At 32.1% G+C, this 21,731-nt stretch overlaps 2 protein-coding genes across 3 annotated transcripts in view; one reads left to right on the forward strand and one right to left on the reverse strand.

The window, feature by feature from the left end:
* Window positions 1-28: 28 nt before the first annotated feature.
* On the forward strand, window positions 29-15,059 carry LOC143194388 (uncharacterized). The gene is made up of 3 exons (XM_076401110.1): window positions 29-222; window positions 883-1,001; window positions 14,660-15,059. The coding sequence occupies exons 1-3, from the start codon at window positions 192-194 to the stop codon at window positions 14,900-14,902; spliced, it is 393 nt and encodes a 130-aa protein (XP_076257225.1). The 5' UTR covers window positions 29-191; the 3' UTR covers window positions 14,903-15,059.
* Window positions 15,060-17,246: 2,187 nt separating this feature from the next.
* Window positions 17,247-21,731, reverse strand: part of rk (G-protein coupled receptor rickets) — a 331,265-nt gene continuing 326,780 nt past the window's right edge. For both annotated transcript variants that reach the window (XM_076401101.1, XM_076401102.1), the window contains 3 exons: window positions 19,395-19,673; window positions 17,854-18,145; window positions 17,247-17,801 (listed from right to left, as the gene is read on the reverse strand). In XM_076401101.1, coding sequence (XP_076257216.1) covers window positions 17,484-17,801; window positions 17,854-18,145; window positions 19,395-19,673 — 889 coding nt within the window. In that variant the 3' untranslated portion in view covers window positions 17,247-17,483. The remainder of the gene's footprint in view (window positions 17,802-17,853; window positions 18,146-19,394; window positions 19,674-21,731) is intronic.

Raw genomic sequence — 21,731 nt, forward strand, 5'->3', positions numbered from 1 at the left:
TTGAAACGCACTGAACTATTTTGAATCTCCGTTGCGCGCCCAGTCGAGTTAAACCGATCTTAAAATTAGACGTTGTTTTGACGGCATTTCGACAAAACTGTTTATTAGATAAAACCAGATTTCTCAACAATTCCTCTTTTCCAGTGCTTTGTGCGCGATTCATTTCGTATATCTGCACAATCCTCTACAAAATGCCATCTGGATCAAACTCTCCCAAATCCAGTAAGTACGCGTAGTGGCGAGTTATTCGTAATGGGTGACAATGTCCATCTGGAATGAGCTGGCCATGTAACTATGCAAAACTTTTTGAGGTTATAATTAAAAATAAAGTGGGACAGCTGCGAAAAATTCGAGTCACGTTTATAAAATCAGAAATAAATTATGTAGGGGAAAAACATAAATATTTTTGGGAAACGAGTTTAATGTACCAAGTTTATTCTCTTTTGGTTTATGTTGTTCCTACATAATTCTCTGAATTTTGGAATAATGTTTAACAACACGAGTTAATTATAAAAGCTATATTTTTAATAATAAAAATATTTTTTTCCTATTGTAAATACTGGAAACATAAATAAAATGTTATTGGTTCTAAGATAGGTAAACCCCGCGGTTAATTATGAGAGTATTGATGGATTATTGAGATCACAAATATATATTATTGTTGAAATATATTGTTTCTTATTTTAACCTTTTTACTGTAGAACTCAATGTGGTCGTAATTAATTAATTTAATTGGTACACAAGATTCAAAATTAAAAAATAAATTAACATTTAACTTAAATTTATTTATTATTGTTATTATAGTTGTTAAAATATTTATGTATTTTTATGTCGATCGTAATAAGATATCAAAGAGTGGCTCTATAATTTTGGACTTTTCAGGTACAGACACAGTGTATCCAGAACCTTTATCTAGACTCCATAGGCGGGTGGTACCAAAGAAAAGAAAAGGAGGATCATTTCGATATCGAACACAACCTGTAACTTTTTCAGAGATTCAGGTATGTATTTAGTGTTTATCATTTTAGACATGTTTTACAACCCTGCAAACATTTACAATAATTGATTAAATAGCAGTTTAAGCCATGAATTTCTTTTTTCTTTTAAAAAGTATTTTTTTAATAAATATGAAATTACAAGGTTTTTTATTGGATTTTACCAAATCTTATCCTTAGCATAGATAACGATGATATTTTATTTAAATAATTAAAATACAGTTAATATTTATAAATGCACTAATATCGGCACATTGCATATTCAGATTGATTAATTTTATAATCAATATTAATATTTGGTTTCTTCTTTATTGATGTCTGAAATAATTATAGATTTTTTTATATCATATTCCATAAAAATATTCTTGGAGTTCTTCCCTAACTTTTTCTAGGATTTTCAGCCTTAAATAGATTTTCCACGAATGTTTTAATTTGTAACCTGGTTAACACAAAACATGATTTTTCATGATTCATGTAGTATTTTAAGCTAATTTTATAGTATTTCTTTTTAAAATATGGATATTTAAGTAACGTGTTGAGATTTTCTTGGCAGGAGTAAATACAACTACAACTTACCATACTCTATAATTTTACATCTATTGGGTTATATCAATTTTTATTAATTCTTTTTGTTTTCAATGCATTATTATGAAAAGTTGTGTAAGACATTACTTTTCAAAGTATTGTCTATCGTCAACTACTAGTACTGAAAATAATGAATTTGTTAATCGGCGTTTTTCTTTTGAATCTCAGCTCAAACAAGTAATTTTTTTCATCAGCATTTTTCTTTGAATTTAGTAGGAAAAACACAACTTTAAAATGGCGTTATGTTTTGTTTGTTTTTATAATCCGACATCTTGGAAGTTGAGAACAATTTGTTTACACTTCAGCAGATTAAGAAATAATAAAATGTAGTTGCTAGTGACAGATTTTTGACACATTTTTTGACAAATAAAAGGAATTATACCCGCACAAATATCTATGAGATTTAACGGCTACCTAAACGATGGTCAGGTTTTTCTATTTTAGGTGTTTTGATGTTAACTACATAGATGTCTTTCTTTTCCATTGACTGGTATTTAGCACTGGTACTAATATCAGATAAATCTCGTTAGATTTAGATTATTTTTATTTTAAAAACCTTTAAAGGAAATATAAGGTTGAGAGAACATAGTGTAGAAGTATTCGCAATAAATGATTCGTTATTCGTTACTCGTCTTGTCTTGTGTTTTGATTGTATTTTAATTATAAATGAAAAAAGAAAAAGCTAGATCTCAATTACGTACTTAATGGGATCTAAATGGCTTTCAAAACTGTAACATTTATCCGTGTTTTCCAATTGTCCATATGTTATTCCTTAATGAAAATCTTTTTCAAAACGTATATTATCGCCTCTCTTCCTTGCCTCTCTATATTCTTCTCTGATGAAGTTCCATTAAACCTACCATTTTTTGCACTATTGAATTACGGAAAGCTTTCTGTGACCATACTTGAAGATTACGTAAACTAATATGTAAAATTATGTAAAATAATAAAAATCGTGCTAAAATTATAAGCTTAAAACAATGAGCAGATTATAACATAGCAGAGTACCAGAATTTTTAGAACTTCAATAGCACTCTTAACCGAAAAGTATAAAATGAATGGCAAAAAAATAAAGTTATAAAAATCCCAGACCAGAAATTTTGCACAAAAATGAAGAATAATAAAAATCGTGCTAAAATTATAAGCTTCAAGAGGACCAACGCCAATAGCCAAAATTACAAAAATAATGGAAGAATTAAAGCAACATTGACTTAAATGTACTTGTTCTGAAAATAGAGAGGAATAAAAATAACAGGGATAAATAGAAGATAAAAGTAAAGGAACTCAGTTCGAAGTGAAACCTAAAAATTCAACTACACGGTTACATACAGATATTTTGCTGTTATGATGATGTGTTAAATGCTCAGGTAAACACATAGCTAAAGACTGCAGGAACCACAAGGAACACAGCCAAACTGTAGCAAACAACATCCAGCATCAAGTTATAGAGGATCTGTAGACGCAAAAGCGTTTCAATAAAGATAATCCAGCTAAACCGCAAGAAAACTAGCAAAAATGGTAAATAAAGATATTAGAATTGCAATTGGGAAGAAATTCTGAAATTCCGAAATGAAAAATAATTGAAATAATTATTCCAAGGAAACTAAGTAAATGATAGCTGAAAAACTGTGAAAAAATTACCACAAAATACAACATCTGACGATAAAAATGCATTAAACAACGAAGGCTAAGAAGAAAAATATTGGAAATGAAAAATAATTCCATAAATAACTATCTGCGAGATGTAACATTATTGAAAAAGTCTACGAAGAGAAAAAAGTTTACACAGCTAACAGGTCAATTGAAAAGTCCTTGGCTTACCATAGTAAAACACATTTTTTTGACAATTTTTTTTTATTCAACATAATTTCCTTCAAGGGTGATACGCTGATTATAGCGACCCTCCAACTTTTCGATACCATTTTTTAGTACTATTTGTCCTTTGCTTCAAAATAGGCCTCAATTTCGGTGATCGCCACTTCATTCGACGAAAATTTCTCCCCAGGGAGCATTCTTTTGAGATATGAGAACAGGAAATAGTCGCTGGGGGCCAGATCTGGAGAATACGATGGATGAGGAAGCAATTCGAAGCCCAATTCATGGATTTTTGACCCGGTGCATTGTCTTAGTGAAGCAGCACTTTCTTTTACTTGCGGCCGTTTTTCGGCGATTTCGTCCTTCAAACGGTTTAATAACGCTACGTAATAAATTTTCAAAGTAGTCATTAAAAACTATTCCATGCGCATCCCAAAATACAGACGTCATAATATTGCCAGCCGACTGTTGCGTTTTCCCACGCTTTGGAGCGGGTTGATCGTGTTCAGTCCTCTCGGATGACTGTCGATTGGACATCAGAGTGAAATGATGGAGCCATGTTTCATCCATTGTGACATATCGACACAAAAACTCGGGTTTATTACGCTTGATCATCTTCAAACACTGCTCCGAATCATCAAATCGTCGTTGTTTTTGGTCAAATGTGAGCTCGCACGGCACCCACTTTGCACAGAGCTTTCTCATACCCAAATATTCTCGAATGATATGATGTACACATTCAATTGATATCTTTGGAGTGTTTGCTATTTCTTTCAGTTTCAATTTGCGGTCATTTAAAATCATTTTGTGGATTTTTTAAATGTTTTCGTCGGTAACAACCTCTTTTGGGCGTCTACTGCGTTCACCGTTTTCGGTGCTGATTTCGCCACGTCTAAACTTAGCATACCAATCCTTGATAGTTGATTTTCCTTGGGCAATGTCCGGAAACTCGGCATCAAGCCAAGTCTTTGCTTCAACTGTATTTTTCCTTTCAAAAAGCAATATTTTATCAACACGCGAAATTCTTTTTTATCCATTTTGGACACAATAACAGAAGTTGCTTCACTCAAAATGCTATAATTCACAAACTAATGATCCGACAGCTTGCATATTTATACACGCATATTTTGAAGGTTAGGGTTAATTAAAAACATATGGAATTAATTCTATTAGCGCCATCTATGTGTCCGGCCGGGGACTTTTCAATTGACCTGTTAAATTCTTAGATGTAGCGTAAACCTCCGATAAAGTATGTCATAGGGGATTGATGCATAAACTCCATAAAAGGTCACCGAAGCAGTACGTTGAACTCTTAAACCACTACGTCTTAACTAGAGTTAAACAGGAACAAGCTTACTCAACAATGAAAGAACCAAAAGCAGATGTACCGCAAGGTAGTGTTTTCTGTTCTTTTCTTTACCTAGTGTTTAAAATGTTACTGACAACACATACACTGCGTACGTACACAATACTTGCTTTATGAGTCAATAGTGAAGAAGTTAGCATTCTTCTCTAACCAAACTTTTTATATATCAATAAATATAAAGAATCCTATTATCCTATACAGTAGTAATGCTTAGTATCTTGAGATGAATCTTTAAGGCAAAACTTCGTTGGATAGCCTATCAAAAGGATCAGAAAAGCAACGGAATTAAAATATAAAACAAACGTATTTGTTATTTGGAAAATCATCTAGGTTATATTAAAATTATTAGAATATTGAAAATATAAGTTGCTGCAGTACAAGCAGATACTAAAACATATATGGATGGTCATGTCGGTGTTCCGCGAGAAGTAATATTAACATAATTCAAGTATCTCAGAATCAGAAGATTTTCCGAAGTCCTGAAAAGTATTGTAGATATATTCAGATACTATAGGAATCTGAAAGACTTACATCGAGAACTTCGAATTCTCACTGTAATAAAAGAAATTAAGATATTCATAACAAGGCATGAGGAAAGACTTCCACGTTAACATCAAACCTACAAACCTACAAATCTATATGTCACACTTTATCAATGATCTGAGAGATGTTAAGGAATGCTGCTGAATAATATATTTTGACTTAGACTTATTATTATCTATTATTTTATTATTATTTATTTTATTTATCAGCCTATGTATTTGTTTCATAGTTCCATACTTTATTTATTACGAAACCCAAATTGATGTTCCCTAATATTTCCTTTTTACATTACATTATTAATCCTCTTTATGAATAATGGCTTAAAAACTTAGGATATTATCTGTAATAAACTTATATACTGTTTGAGAATCATAATTATTTCCAGATTCGATATAGAGATAATTCATTCCAGATACCGCGTTAAATGTTAACGCTATTAATTAATGCTAACAATAATAATTAAATACACCCTGTAAAATTTTCCACGTCACCATGTCATTAGATCATATTTGGGATCATTTTTACATTTAACCTCCCTCATTATTATTTGTTTAATTTATCTGATAATATTTTTTCATGGGATGGGTTCATTTGAAATCGGGAATTTAGAACATTTGTAGTTTTATTTTCATCTGTAGATGGATCAGAGGCGAAGAGCTTAAATTCATTTTATAATATCAGCCTTCTCTAAAGGAACAATACATTGTTTTTACTCATATTTCATAACGAATAATCTATAGCTTCAGTTTGAGTCAGATTTTCCAAGTATTCTTAAATTATTCAATTTTGTTTGCGTTGGATTGACTTAATGGTTACTGGTTTGATGTGATATACTATGCTGTCTCCTGTATATTTTCTGTTATGGTTATTGTTGGTGTTTCTAAATAATTTTCAAATTTTAAGGTGAACTTAGATAAATGATTCAGTGTAGGTTTTCTCTAAATGGTGGCCAGTTAATTCGTTCATTATACAGAGAAGACTTATGTTTGATGATCATTTTTGAAGAAACTTTAATTATTATATTTTAAATTATATATCATCATCGCCTTAACCAATTCTCTTTCTTTTAATGATATTAGTCGTGAGCCCAACATTATATCTTTAGCATTATAATCTCCTCCAGCAATAAATATATTATTTAACATATTAACGAAGGTTTGGATATTTTCTACCTTGTTATGGTTATGGTTATGGTTAAATTGCAGACATTTTTATTGGTCCATGAACTTTTTCGAGTGTTAAGTAGTTGCTTAGATATTCTTTACTAAATGTTTCTCTTTCATTACTTTTATATAGAATATTATTATTTATGATATTTGAAATATGAGTTTACAGTTTCAAAAACAATTAGTATAAGTTTTGGTGTACTTTTTGATGTTCATGTAATAGTTCATAATACAGTACAATGGCAAAGAGAGAACATGTTTCTCTTGAACAGCGGAGTGCTATCTATACCTTGAAAAAAGAAGGATATTCTATGGGTCAAGCTGCAGAATAGGTCGTAGTTTCATGTAAAGGTATCCATTATACTCATATAATGAAAAATGAGCCACTGGAGGAAATTAAGGCCGGAAGAGATGACATTTAACCACGAGTTAAAAGAAACACGAGAAAATCCAGTTTTATCTACAATTGTAAAGATATTTTTCCAGTCCGTTGGTTTGAGAGGATGTGTAGTAGACAGAAAAACTGCACTGTCTGGTATCCATGGATTGGAGTAATCAAAAACACATAGAATGAGTTAAAATTTCAGATTTTTGCAGGTAAAAGGTTTAGTTCTGTGCGCCTATTAAAGACTGAATAGCTTTAGAAGCGTATACTGTGCAGATTGTTAAGCATGCTATGGTATATGATTAAAATTGGATTGAAAACTGAGTAAAGAAGGCTATTTGAAAATACTTTAGGAAAATACGATTCCATCTGTAATATAAATTTAATTGGCCGAAATTTTGTTATCTAACAAAACGATAAACTTTATATTCGTCTAAATTATGTCAGGAGTTCCAGTCAGTCAGTTCCTAGAGCAAAATAAAAAGAAAAAAAAATTGTAAATTATGAAATGAGTGTCACAATCACTAGATATCTCTTTTGTCGAATTAGTATGAGATGAACATGATGGAAAAGTGAACAATCTATGCCCGTCGAGTTTAGCAGAGTATTTGTATAAGTTAATGGAAATTCGATCTGAGTAAGTAACAAAAAAGCGAAAAAGTGATTGATATCTGATGAATATGCACGTTGTCGCAAATCTTCCCATTTGAGCTGCAACATTGTGTGCTTGACTTTTACCAAGCGTTCCATGAAAGAGGAATATTTTGCGTCTGTTACATAATGTCGCTGCTACTTTTGATTTTACGATACCTCTTTCAGTTTGTTTAATTGATATCGGTTGCGACATTTTCAACAACAGTTTTATTCGGTTTTAGGAGGTCGTAATGCATTGTACCTTGATGATCCTATCATATACCCATCCACACTTTATGACCATGACTTTTTTCGCTTGAGATTGTCGTAGTAAACCGATTTTTCATTGCCTGTCACAATACACCACAGAAAGCTATTCTTTTTTGCTTGCTAAGCAATAAAACCGCGCTGTTTAAACGATGAAAAATGGCATTTTCTATATACACCTCTACAAGTTAACTGAAAATTTGAGCTGGGTTTTCATCCAAGTCTTGCAGTTTATTGTCTTTATTACTAAATAACTTAATAATACTAAATGTAAAACTGTTATTTTATGTAACACTTAAGTAATTTTGTTTACCAGTTAGTTACATTAACACTTCGCATTTTGTCAATACGTCCAGCTGATCAAAACATATGGAAGCATCTAATAATAATAATAATAATAATATGTAATGAAAATAATTTGTGAAAAAATAAACGTCTGATTTATCCAATCTGTAAAAATATGCGTTTACCTTTAAACAACATGTTTTTTTTGTCATTTTGTGAGATATTGAATTATGCCAATTTATTTTTCTGTTTAGTTAAAAGAAAAGAGCAAGTGCCGTTGAAACAAATTACAGGGAACATTCTGTATCGATAAGAAGGGACACTTTTTTTTCTTGTTATATTCCAGTCTACTTTTTACCAGTTGGTTTATTCGGACTGTCATAGTCAAAACTTACACGCTTTAAGTAATCTCGTCAATATCACGAAAGCATATTTTCGAAATTAAAATCTTAATCTTAGTGTTTTGGATAGTCCTATTGTTATATACCGCATCCTCAATAAATCGAATAAGTTATAGTCATTGTTGAGTAACAAAAGTTTTAGTTTTAGTTTATCACAACTGGTTATGGTTAAACCTCTCACCTTGTCATGAATTTAGCTAGTTTGAATGCGGAGTATTGTTATTGGGCTGATCTGATAGAATTTAGAGATTAAAACATTAAAATCCCATAGGGTAAAAATAAGATTAATGGATTATATATTGAGATTATAACTCAGTGATTTCAAAGAGGTTGGACATCTATTTATGTTGTTTTACTGTAATAATTTTATGAACTTGTCTTCATTTTTTTAGTCTTCTCGTTTAATTAGAAGCTTATGGTAACTTAACTTCAACTGATAAATCATGCAGGCAATGATTTTGTACCGTTTCGACGTATGTTAATTTTAACATTGAAGATATGCGTCGTTTTGAACAACTAAAAAAATCGAAGACGATTAATTAGATGAGAAATTATTCATTCATGATTCATTAATTATGAAACTCTCGAAATATGATGAGACTATGGAAATTGGCGCCTTACGAATTAATACAGAGAAAAGTTGAAAGACGATTTGTTACTTCTGATCATTGGAGTGTATGAAAAAGCCTGCTATGAAAAAGTCTAGAATTATTGAAACTTATTTGGATATTACACTATTTACTAGTTCTAGTAGAACATTAGTTTTAGTTTTAGTTTAGTTAATAATTTATTTGTTTTGACGGATGCAGAAATTGAAAATTGTTTCTTAACTTAGCTCGCTTCAAAAAGAGAGACCTTTTTTTGGATATGAAATTCGAAAATTATCAGAGACCAAGGAAACACTTGTAGTCGGCGCTGATTAAATTGTTTATTTTTTCTGAAATATTAGGTGCTACATGTATTTTAGTAAACGATATCATTATGTATCAATGTACATAACTGTTAAATAATTTAAAATTGTTAGATTCGATGGTTTTGATATTTCTTTACCTAAAATAATGGTTTTCTATTTAGTGATATTGAGTTATTCAGGATTTTATTTTAATATCATGGTTTCATGACTTACGGTGCCAATAGGACACTACGACAGTCCTAAGTGCAAAATATTGTGGGTTACTTTAGGAGACCTGTTCATATCGACACCGAAGCGGAATATTCATGGCTATAAAGTTTTGGTGTACATATAGTGGGATCAGCTCCGTTTAGTGTGTTACGAGCTGCTAAAACCGAATAAAATTGTTGCTGTAAATGTCTGAAGACGCCAAATTAACAAATTAAATGACGCATTGTTGCAACAAAGACCAGCAGTAGTGAGTAGCATACGCCTATCGTCTTCTAAATCGTCTTTCTACTGAGAAGACGTTGAATAAGTTGTGAAGTATACACTTGTGCAACTCGTATAGGAAGCTACTGCACCCAGCATAGTCACCAGACATAACACTTTCTGATTACTACTTGTTCCAGTTGAATATAGCAGGATTTGGCTGGCATACGGTTTCGATATTCTGAAGAAGCGCGCGAATGGTATCGCTACCATATCAACATCGTTTTTTGAAACTGTATCGCAGTATCGCCACAAATATGAGAAAAAATTCTAGAAAATGATGGAAAAATATTTTGAGTGATATATATTGTTCCAATTTTCTCAATAATTGCCTTTTTAAAGTTTTTAAGTTAAGGTTTTTAACCTGATAAATCAAAAGCTGTTAATGAGCTAAATTGAGAAATTGAACCTAATTAGCAGCCGGTTTTTTAAAATTGGTTGTATTTTTCGAAATATTTAATAAGTTTCCAAATTTGGCTGCAATTAAGTTACCAAAACTGCTTCGGATCTGTTTCACGCATTAGGATCCAACAGTAATTGCTTATCACGCCCTCGTCCTAAAATCCTCGGTATCGCCTTTCGATGTATCTTGGTGTAGTCGCTCTCCTTGCCTGTCGCCCAAGTTTTATCGGAAAAGAATCAAGATGTGAAAGTATAAAATGTATTTTGAGGAATAATATGATAATTTTGCAGCAAATTACCGAGAAAGTTGCGAACAACACTTTGAAACGATGCCCAATCTGTTGCTTTATTAGGCGTTAAACCTTTTGTAAAATTTCAGTCGGTGTTCAAAAATCAGGTCCGACAAATATTCCTTGTTTGATTTTTGCGTATGACAGCTTTGGAAACAGTTTGGTCAAGTACTGGAAAGCTGTTCTTTAGCGATTGAGCGTTTTGACGAAGTTTTTAATAAGTCCAAGTTTAATGTTAAGAGGTGGGAATAAGATCTTGTAGGTACACAAGTGATACGTTTGTTGTCCTAGCTCATTATGGGTACAGCTCGGTCACACATTTCTCACATAATGATAACCAATTGCACGCCTGTCCCACAGACACAAAAAACAGCAACATTCCATTAATCCAGGTTACATCCCAACCAATAAACCAATAACCTGTATTGAATATACAAATCAATAAATATTTCATTTTGCATTGATGCTTATTGTATTTAATTTTGGCCAAAATTGTACGTATTTTGTCGTAGCGTTCTTTAGATTGTACTGCGTCAGCAATCGGAGTGAATGTTTTTTTATTTTTAATGTGGAGTAGAGCTTTTAAACTCTACGTAGAACCTTCTATGAACAAACGTTATTAATTTTGATCATATGGTGTATTCATTATATTAAATAAATCATTGATATCATTGCAGAAACATGTCATTTTCTTTCTTTAAAGAATTATATATTGACTGTATATATTGACTTGTGTTTTAGGTTTAGGATATTTCTATTCTTGCAACCGCGATGCAAGCAACTCTACTTTTTGTTCCGGTATATATTAAATCACTTGAGAAATTAAATGTTTTTCTTCCTTAACGAAATCGCTTTCATTGATCGCCTGTGATGAAGACGATGTTCTTAAGGCGTTTTTTGCACTTGTACCTGTACAAAGTGGCTGTCCATACCGGCTTCGATATTGATGATACTTCACGATATTTATACCGCAACAGGTCAGTTGAAAAGTTCCTGCCTACCATAGTAAAACACTATAATAGTATGATGTACACGTTCAGTTGATATCTTTAGATATATCTGCTATTTCATTCAATTTCAATTTACGGTCATTCAAAATTATTCTGTGGATTTTTTAAATGTTTTCGTCGATAACAAACTCTTTTGGGCGTCCACTGCGTTCACCGTCTTCGGTACTCATTTCATCACATCTAAACTTAGCATACCAATCCTTGATGGTTGATTTTCCTGGGGCAGTATCCGGAAACTCGGCATCAAGCCAAGTTTTTTACTTCAACTGTATTTTTTCCTTTCAAAAACCAATATTTTATCAACACGCGAAATTCCTTTTTATCAATTTTTTCACAATAACAAAAGTGGCTTCACTCAAAATGCTATAATTCACAAACTAATGATCGGACAGCTGTCACATTTATACACACATCTTTTGAGGGCTAGGGCTAACTAAAAAACATATGGATTTAATTCTAGTAGGGCCATCTATGTGTCAGGCAGGGGACTTTTCAATTGACCTGTTACTATTTTTTATACATTTATACCGACGACATTTATTGAATAAAAGCAATCATCTACATGATTTTACTCTTCTTTCCAAAACGTTGGCACAGAAACTGTATAGCTCTGTTCTGCGCGCATTACAAAATTGTTTTGTATCCATGGCTTGTCAATGTTTACTACAGTAAAACTAAAGTATTATATTTGTTTATTTGCGCATATTTGACTGCATTTACCCATTTTAATTTTTCCAGGTTTACCGAGCATATAACATCCACAAACGTAACAAAAAATGTTTTGAATCAACTTTGCAACGTTGTATCTTCACATTCATATGTTCAGCACAATCACAGCACAAAAATAAATTCCAAATAATGTTTAATATAACGTCGTTAGTTCATAGTCGTTCAGGGCATTAAATAACGTTAAGAACCGTTCTCATCTGCTCTGGTCCGAAGGTTGATCAAGATATATAAAGCCGTGTTATCAGAATGCTTGCAAGCACCTGGTAAATTCAGTTCTGACTACAAATGGACCGTTGGGGCAAATTGATATGACACTGGATATTTTATAATGCATAATGTAGCCAGGTTTAGGCATGACGAGAACAGTGTTACATATATGATATAAGAACAACTAGTAGAGGTCGCTGTAATTTGTATCGAGGCTGTTCAAAAATGTATAAAAGCCCAGCAACGTAAATAAAGTTTTTCTTTTGTTACAAAGCCATAAGTCATCACTTAGTTATTAATTCCGTCCCGAAACATCAGTGCTTCCTAACAGTATATAAAAGGTTTTCGTTTGCGTTAAAATAAGATTGAATCATCAGCAACGTTAGTATCGCAAGTTGAATAAAGTACCATCTTTATTTTGAAATTAAATAGCTTATAAATAAATTAAAAGTACTTGTTTTAGTCCCTATATATTTCACAAATTACATACAATCCTTCTCTATCCACTACCCCAATTTCCCCCCTTGGACCTTCACTACTTCTTTATGAACACATCTTTATGTAAGAGGTCTTTAATTATCTTTAATTATATATACACTCTTACTCTGGCCGCAAGCACATATATACCGATGGATCTAAATCTTACAGTGGGCTTGAAAGTGTAATTGTGGTGGACAATCGGGCATTCCATTTCAAGCCTCCTAAACAGGGTTCACATTGATTGCTGAACCCTTTGCGATACTCAAAGCTCTATTCTATATTACAATAGAATCTTTCAAGGAATGGCTAATCCCTACCGATTCCCGAAATGCCCTCGAATGTTCCCTGGAACAGAAAGTCAACCATGCCCTTATCAATGTCGATCGTACTCTCTATCTGAATGGCTACAAGGTAGCTTTAATATGGATCCCTTCCCACATTGGCACATTGGGGAATGAGCGCGCGGATAGTGCGGTTAAATCGCAGCCTCCTCGCCCCTCCCCATCACAAATGTGTTTATCCATACTGACACTATCCCATTCATTTTGTGTTCCACAAAGAACGAGGTACAGCGTCGTTGGGCCCAAGGGCCATCTATAACAAGCTTTTTGAAATGAAAACTGATTTTTTCTGCTCTCTTCACGTTCCTTTCCTTGGTCACCGTGCCGTAGCTCTGAATCAACTGAGATTGGGTCTCTCAGAATGACCGTAATTTGAAACTGAATAAAATAGCAGGCACTCTAAAGATATCAACTGAACTTGTACATCATCAAGAATATTTGGGTATGAGAAAGCTCTGTGGAAAATGGGTGCTGCGCGAGCTCACTTTTGACCAAAAACAACGACGTTTAAAGATGATCAAGCGTAATAAACCCGAGTTTTTCCGTCGATATGTGACAATGCATGAAACATCGTTCCATGACTTCACTCCGAAACCGCAACAGTCGGCTGGCAAGATTATGGCGTCTGTATTTTGGGATACGCATGGAAGAATTTTCATTGACTACCTTGAAAATGGAAGGACCATCAACAGCGACTGTTACAATAGTCTTACAGACCGTTTGAAGGATGAAATCGCTGTAAAACTGCTGCTTCACCAAGACAATGCACTATATCAAAAAATCCATGAATTGGAGTTCGAATTGCTTCCTCGTCCACCGTATTCTCCAGATCTGACCCCCAGCGACTATTTCCTGTTCTCAGATCTCAAAAGAATGCTCGCTTGGAAGAAATTTTCGTCGAATGAAGAGGTGATCGACGAGACTGTGGCCTATTTTGAAGCAAAGGACAAATCGTACTACAAAAATGGTATCGAAAAGTTGGAGGGTCGCTATAATCAGTGTATCACCCTTGAAGGGAATGATGTTGAATAAAAAAAACTAATTTTGCCAAAAAAATGTGTTTTACTATGATAGGCCGGGGCTTTTCAATTGACCTCTTATGTATGGGCTGCAAAACTGTAGGAATTTCTTAAAAGGAGAAAATAGAGACAAACTCCTCAACCTCTTATTTGATTTATTAATTTAATATTTTATGTATACACTTTATATCTGTATCCCTTTTATCTCAACACTGTACTATGTTATAGTCATGACGAGATTCGTCAAAGTGACAAAAAATTACTATAGCTAATGATAAAAAAATTAAGACAATGTGATTTTTTCACTATAGTGCTTTTTGATTAACAAAATCAATTTAATATTTACTTATTTTTAGGAAGTGGACGAAGATAATGTTACAGAAGAAACGCTATCAGCCTCTACTCTGGCCACGTCTTCACAAGAACTTCACATTTTGAACCAAAGATTCGAAGAATTTCGTAGATCCAATAACCTGTTCCTCAACAAGAAGGAGGAGAATAACAACAGTGAAACGAAACCATCTGACAGTATTACGCCTACACAACTAACTACTTCAAAATCTTTGGGGAGATTTCTACCTTCCAGACCGTCCTTTTAGAAATCATTAAAATCGTACCATTTCTTTTATACATTTTATACTGTAAACTATTTTTTTACTTTATTTTTCTGTTTGTCGTAAATGGTATTATCTGGAACAACACGTGACTGTTTGTTAAAAGTAAATATGTAAATATAATGTTTTCGATATTTAGAAACTAATGATGTTTTATTCATAGCTGGGTTGATTATTTGGAGAACAGAGAGATATGCATTATTGTTTAACTGGGCTTTAAAGGCGTTTTATATTTTGACAAAGTTATAATATTGAATAATTTGCGAAGTTTCAAACAATATTTTTTCACTGAACGTCACAAGGATTATACCACTCATTTGCTTTAATTAGCTTGAATACTGGGTTGTTCAATTTGGAGATTGAATATAAAGTATATTTACTGTTTTAAAATGGTTATAAATAATTTTTTAAAAATTATTTCCTTTAAGTTCAACACTTACTTCAATTTATCGTTTTTATTCAATTCAATTTGCAATAATTATTATAACCTAACCTAATTTATGAATATAAGCATCATATCTATATGTGTTATGTTAAAACCATTCTTATTTCACAAATTCACTAATTTTAGCGATTGTTTATTGAATTGTGTAAAAAAGTTTAATTTTTTCTTCTGTAAACCGAGCTTTTTTTATAAAATATGGTATCCAATTGGTTAATAAGGTTACATTAATAATATTAATCTAATAAATCTACTATTTTACAGCTTTGAAGCTTATGAACAAAAAACTTTGTGCATACAAAGTAACTAACTAACTCCAGTATTAAGGTCATGATGGTAGACCCAAGTTTCATCTACAGTAATTAAATGATAAACAAAATCTTTTTTATGTTTTTAAAAACGATTCAAGTGTTAACAGAGTATTCGAATGTGTTTTATCACACCATCAACGGATAGGGTGACAATACAACTTTTTGAAACTCAATTTCAAATATTATTCACTGCGTTTAGTGAAATGCCCACAACCTCTATGAAAAATCTTTCAGTAAATCTTTCGAAATTATATCTTATATTTTTGGGCTGAACTTTGGTATTGTTACAATGCAGATAATTTCGGCATGATGAAAAATTAATATATATACAGGCCTATTTTAAATGTCTCTGTTGGCTAAATCGTTTTTCAAAAAGATATTTAGCGAACTTCGAACTTATTTGACTGATCTTAGATTGCCTAAAATTAATTCGATTTAATTTTAAAATTATTTCGTTTGTGATATATAGAGGAGATTTAAAACCAATAGACTTTAGAAATAAAATTCAGTATATGTCAAAAAAAAAACTGGAAAAAAACTTGGCGTAAATGCATTGTTCGTGATTTACTTCAAAAGTATTATTTTTTATTTATAGCAGTGATATACTCGTATAGACAAGTGGAATTAAAATAAAAAACAATGTTTCTAAAATATGATATAATTAAGTCTTTCAAAGAGGACTAAGAGGTAGATTTTCTATATAATAAATAAAATATTGTAAATACCATTTAAATTGGAACAAATAACTTCATTAGTATTATCATAATTATTATACTAGCTACTAGCTATCGTTATAGTCTTAGTCTGGACATTATCAACCTTGTTTGTTATTTTACGAATTGAAAAAATATATTTCAAGAAGTTATTCATTCTTAGAACCACCGTACTACAATAATACATTCGTATATAACATTTATACAGTTCTATATAAAGTTTTATACTATAAATATTATCACCATAAGTCTTATTACTTCATTACATGTCGTATTTAGAACGTTTTGCCATATCAGGCGTAATTTTGCGAATAGCACTATTTTTCTAAAAATATGTTTTATTTCAACAATAATTTTTAGTATTATAAAATTATTATAAAAGTTAAGTACTTTGAACAATGGCTGTACATCCGAAATAGATACAGACTCAAATATCTAAACTTATATATATATATATATATATTTATATATACATTGACTATTTACAGAAATGCGAATAAAAAAATGAAGAGAACAATTTTCAGTTTTTAATTTCATCAGTATTTTATTATTAAAATAACACAGGAAGAGGACCTTAAAAATAATTGAAAGTGAATATAAATATTTTAATAAATAGGTAAATATGTCTATAATGACTAGCGATAAGCTTTAACATAGAATTGTTGTTATTAGTTAGACTAATTATGTATTATGAATTGTAAAATATCTATGTAGACAGTAATTTGAAGAAGTAGTATATTTTGGCGAAATTATTGTTGTATGGCGAATAAAAACAAATTGAAATTTTAGTTTGATATAAAATATATCTTATTATAATTAAATAAACCAATTTTATAAAGGAAATTCAAATAAAACAATGTTACTTCAGTTGATTATTTCGATTGAAGCATATTTTAATATTGATTTGCACAGAGTAATTTGGCAAAGGACAATATATAGGTATGTTATTATGATGCGTATGTTATTATTGTTCTTCCTTGACAATTGGCTGCATTTAGCTATATAAAAACTGTCTATATTCATCACAAACTGTTTAGCACCTATCAAATAAATTACAAAAAGTCTATGGCATTAATATATTTTTAATCAACATTTTAGTGTCATCTAGAAGGACCAGCTTCAACATTTGTTTGCGCTATCACTTGACTAGAAGAACTATCAGTCTGACTATTGTCCAAATTAATATTACCACTACTAACATTAACATCATTGTTATTAATAAGAAGTTCCGATGGTGGATGGAGAGTAATAATTGACTGTCTCCTGATCGGCGTACCAGGAGGTATTGTATTATGTATAACGTCATACAGAGGACTCTCGGGTTCTTTTACTGGACTAGTTCCATTGTTAGATGGCTGTTCCTCTTCCATTTGCATACTATTTTCTGCTGCTGATGGAATCGTTGTCAGGAATCTCACCTAAACATCATTAAATATTGCTTAAAATATCTCGATAGTGCGGCATACTTACAGTAAGACGTCCTGGTGATCCAGGAGGTTCCATGTCATCCTGTATGGCATACTGTCGTATTAATCTAGGTTTTACTCGAATTCTTGGTGGGTCGCTGGACCCGCTTGATCTCGACATCCTCCATGTGCTAGTGCTCGCTGTTGTAGCCGACCCAGACGAATCATTTCTTGAATTGGACAAGTTGGAATCCTGCGATGTTTTACGAGTTACAATCCAGGACGAGGCACGACGTTTCGGATCCAGTAAACGCAGTGGGATGCCGCAATGATGGTTATGCCTCCAAGAGTCAGATCTGCTTGAAAAAATATTGTTTTTTAAAAGTTTAAAAATATTTTTGTTTCGAACAAGTTCAATTATGGTTTTGTCAAAAAATATTGATCATATCTGCTGTGAGCTGTATGTGCAATGGCAATACGCTGTTGATGGATGGAATTCCGTAAATTGTAGGAAGTAATTATTCAAAATAAACAACTCGAGACCTTAAATGCAGATTTGCAGAAACACACTGTTGAACTCTGAAAGAAGGGTGAGGGGAGTTCGGGACGGACAAAGAAGGACGCCAGAGAAAGAAAGGTGTGGATTAGAGTCGAAGTAAAGAATACGAAGCCGAAATTGAATTTGACGCCTGACAAGAAAATTGGTTCAGAAAACCAGAGAAAAATGATCATGAAAGAAATATTCCGACCACCTATTATGATATATGATATAAAATCAAGTGAAATATATATGAGTTATTAGCTTCAGAAATCGAAGAAGAAGAGTTACAAATAACTCACTAGAAGTACCACAGTAAGTTTAATCGCATAAATTATGAATTTTATAGAGTGGTAAAACTACAAATACTGCTGAACATATTGGCCGGAAAGGATTGAGGTAAGATCCCGGATCTGCTGGATTTCTAATTATTAGAAACATTTCAATCGTTTGTATGTAAATTGAAGAAAATCTAGAACTAAATTTAGACTATTTACTAATATGTTATAAAAAATCAGAGTTTATATTCAATATATTCAATCACAGTTTATATTTTCAATTAACCCTATAGTAAATTCCTATCAGGTTAATTGAAAAATCGATTGGATAAGTTTTAGAAGAATATTATAAGAGAAAATCATCTTGGAAAACCAGATGCATATTGAAGAACTGGATTTTGATGTCGGGAGGTTGATATTCATCACGTCTCAGCAAGCTATCCCAGAAATCAGAAGGAAACTAAACAGTAATAACTACCCAAAATAATTTATATCAGAGAAAGAAGATCAAGGAAGAAATGACTTTATTCCAAGGCTAGAAATGGATTCTACCGGACATTCATTAACTATTTGACCGAATCTAGTGAAGTTAGAAGTAAAACTCAGCGCACGTTAAAAACAGTGAAATAGATATTAAGCCTAAAGTGTCTGTCGTAGAATAAGTACTTTGTAATTTTAAAACCGTAGCGAATTAGGATAAAAACCAAGAGCTTATTAGTGTTAATTTACTAGATTGCTATAATAAATAATGAAAAATATATATCTGGTGTGAAATTATAAACGATTTACCTGGATGAACTAAAATTTTCACTCGATGAAACTGATGATGCTCTTTTGTGTTGTTTTTGTTGTATCTCCGCAATTTGGTATGCGTACGTATCATTAGGTACTCTTCGGTGACGTGGAGGTCTCCTCACACACAATAACCATCTCGCTTTTCCAACTATCCATTCGCGCATAGTGTTTTCCCTATCAGCCCTAGACGATGCCTTGCTCAATGGTTCGCCCAAAAGCTTTACATTACACGTGCAGGTGGGGACGTGGTGATTTTGATTTTCTCTTGACGATCTACGAGAGTTTTTTTATTATGGTATTTGTATAGGTATATAGAATAATATAGGTTGTTCAGTAAGTCTTGACGTTCGATAAGAGACGTTGTTAGGTTCATTGTTTTATTTTTTAAAAATTACACTATTTTTAATAAGTATACATGAAGTTTTATGTAATCTGTTGGTTTTATATGAATGATTTATATTTGTTTTGGAATTTTGCATGAAGGGTGACTCTAAAATTATTTCCACTGGAATTCCGCAGTGTGGTGTCTTGGGAGCACTCTAATAAAAGAACCAGTACTTGAGATATTTCCGACGGCACATATATTATGTCAAAAGACTTAGAGAAAACTAAAAGGGAAGTAATATAGAAATATTACTAGAGCTATAGAAAAAGTACAAATGGTAGTCAATAAAGTCCATAAATGATCTACAAATAGAGAATACAAACACCCTTTTTAGTGTTACACAATTAGTGAAATACTTGAACATCCATCTCGATGGTAGGTTATGTTGGAAAGATAAAAAAGATCAGACTCAAAATTAAGCAACTGTAATAGTTAGACGGAGGATAGTTCCAATTTGCCATAAGATCTACGATATTGATTTATTAGTTAATGATAAAGCCTATTTGGACTTGTGGTGGTAAAAAAATGAAACATAGTTATTAAACCGTAGCAACATAGAAACAACATAACGACGATCTTGAGCAACAAATCCGAAATATAAATGAATAAATTTGGCCAGCCGCAAGAAGAATTCATAAAAGAAAGACGAAAAGCTTGAACAGTATGACACAGAAGCGGAAATGCTACAGACGAAACAATGTGTAATATTATCAGTAATCAGACAAAAGGTCTTATTTCTTCAATAGAAGTTGCTACAAAAATTGATAACCTCAATCCTATAAAGGCTCCTGGAATAAATTATATTTTTCCTGGGTCACTGAAAGAGTGGCTACGAAAATCAGTCATCATAATGACATACAAATCTAATGCTTGGTTGAGATTGAAATATGTTTTGGAATATTTTAAGTTGGCTTAAATAAATATGCTTATAAACCTAACAAATTGTCAGAACAAGTCGGATATTACAGGCTTATTTCACTGCTACCTTCGATATCAAAATTATTTGATAAAGTACTATTAAAACTTATTAAACTGTTTATGGATTTTCAGTTTGGATTTCGAAATCGCCACTCAATAATTGATCAAATGCTCGATGTAACAGCGGTTATTGAAAAGCAATCCCATGAAGGGATATTCTCAACACTTAAACCTATTTCGGCTGGAGTTTCCTAGGATAGTGTCTTGGGATTACTCCGGTATCCGCTCTACACTGATGATATACTAACAATAAAAGAAACAGTACTTGGGACATTTGCCGATGACACAGTTATTATGACAAGATTCTGCCTAAGTAGAAAAAGCACAAGAGGCAGTCAACATGAACTACAAATGGACTAGATGGTATAAAATACACCTTAATAGCTCTAATGTTACTTTTGCGATTTGGAAAAATGACAAAAACGTAATTATATTACTTGACGGATTGCCAATTCCTCAAGCAGAATCAACTAAATACATCGGTATGCATCTTGATGGTAGGTTAAAATGGAAACATATTAAAAAGGTTTAGGTAAAAAGTAGAGCATATCGGACTTAAAATCAAGCAACTGTACTGGTTGGACGGAAAATACTCTCAACTTGATCTAAAATTAAAGATATTAGTTTATAAGTCAACCATAAAGACATTTTGGAACTATGACGTTGGCCTAAAACATCAAACAAATTAGTATTTCAACGCTGCCAAAACAACTGCACGATGATCTCGAAATCAAATCATATAGATTTACGAAGATATCCAAAATTTGGCTTTAAAACATGAAATGCAATGCAGCTATTGGATAACATGCAGAAAATCGGAAGATTGAAGCAAATAAAAGTAGATGAATTTGTATAATATGTTACTCTTAAATTCAGCTTAGGTAGTTTAAGTTAATTTGGGAAATACATACTGATCTATATATCTCGTATTAACCTTGTTTGTGTATTAATCTAACATAACAGTAATA

The sequence above is a fragment of the Rhynchophorus ferrugineus genome, unplaced genomic scaffold (assembly GCF_030347505.1).
Source record: "Rhynchophorus ferrugineus isolate W39M unplaced genomic scaffold, kcgeb_rfMv2 rfM3, whole genome shotgun sequence".
Taxonomy (NCBI): Eukaryota; Metazoa; Arthropoda; class Insecta; order Coleoptera; family Curculionidae; genus Rhynchophorus; species Rhynchophorus ferrugineus.

Bases quoted from the DNA above. Each gene is read 5' to 3' on its own strand.
- LOC143194388 (XM_076401110.1), top strand. From the start codon at position 192: ATGCCATCTGGATCAAACTCTCCCAAATCCA. The intron at 223-882 runs GTAAGTACGCGT...TGGACTTTTCAG, and splicing joins ATCAAACTCTCCCAAATCCA to GTACAGACACAGTGTATCCA. The intron at 1,002-14,659 runs GTATGTATTTAG...ACTTATTTTTAG, and splicing joins TAACTTTTTCAGAGATTCAG to GAAGTGGACGAAGATAATGT.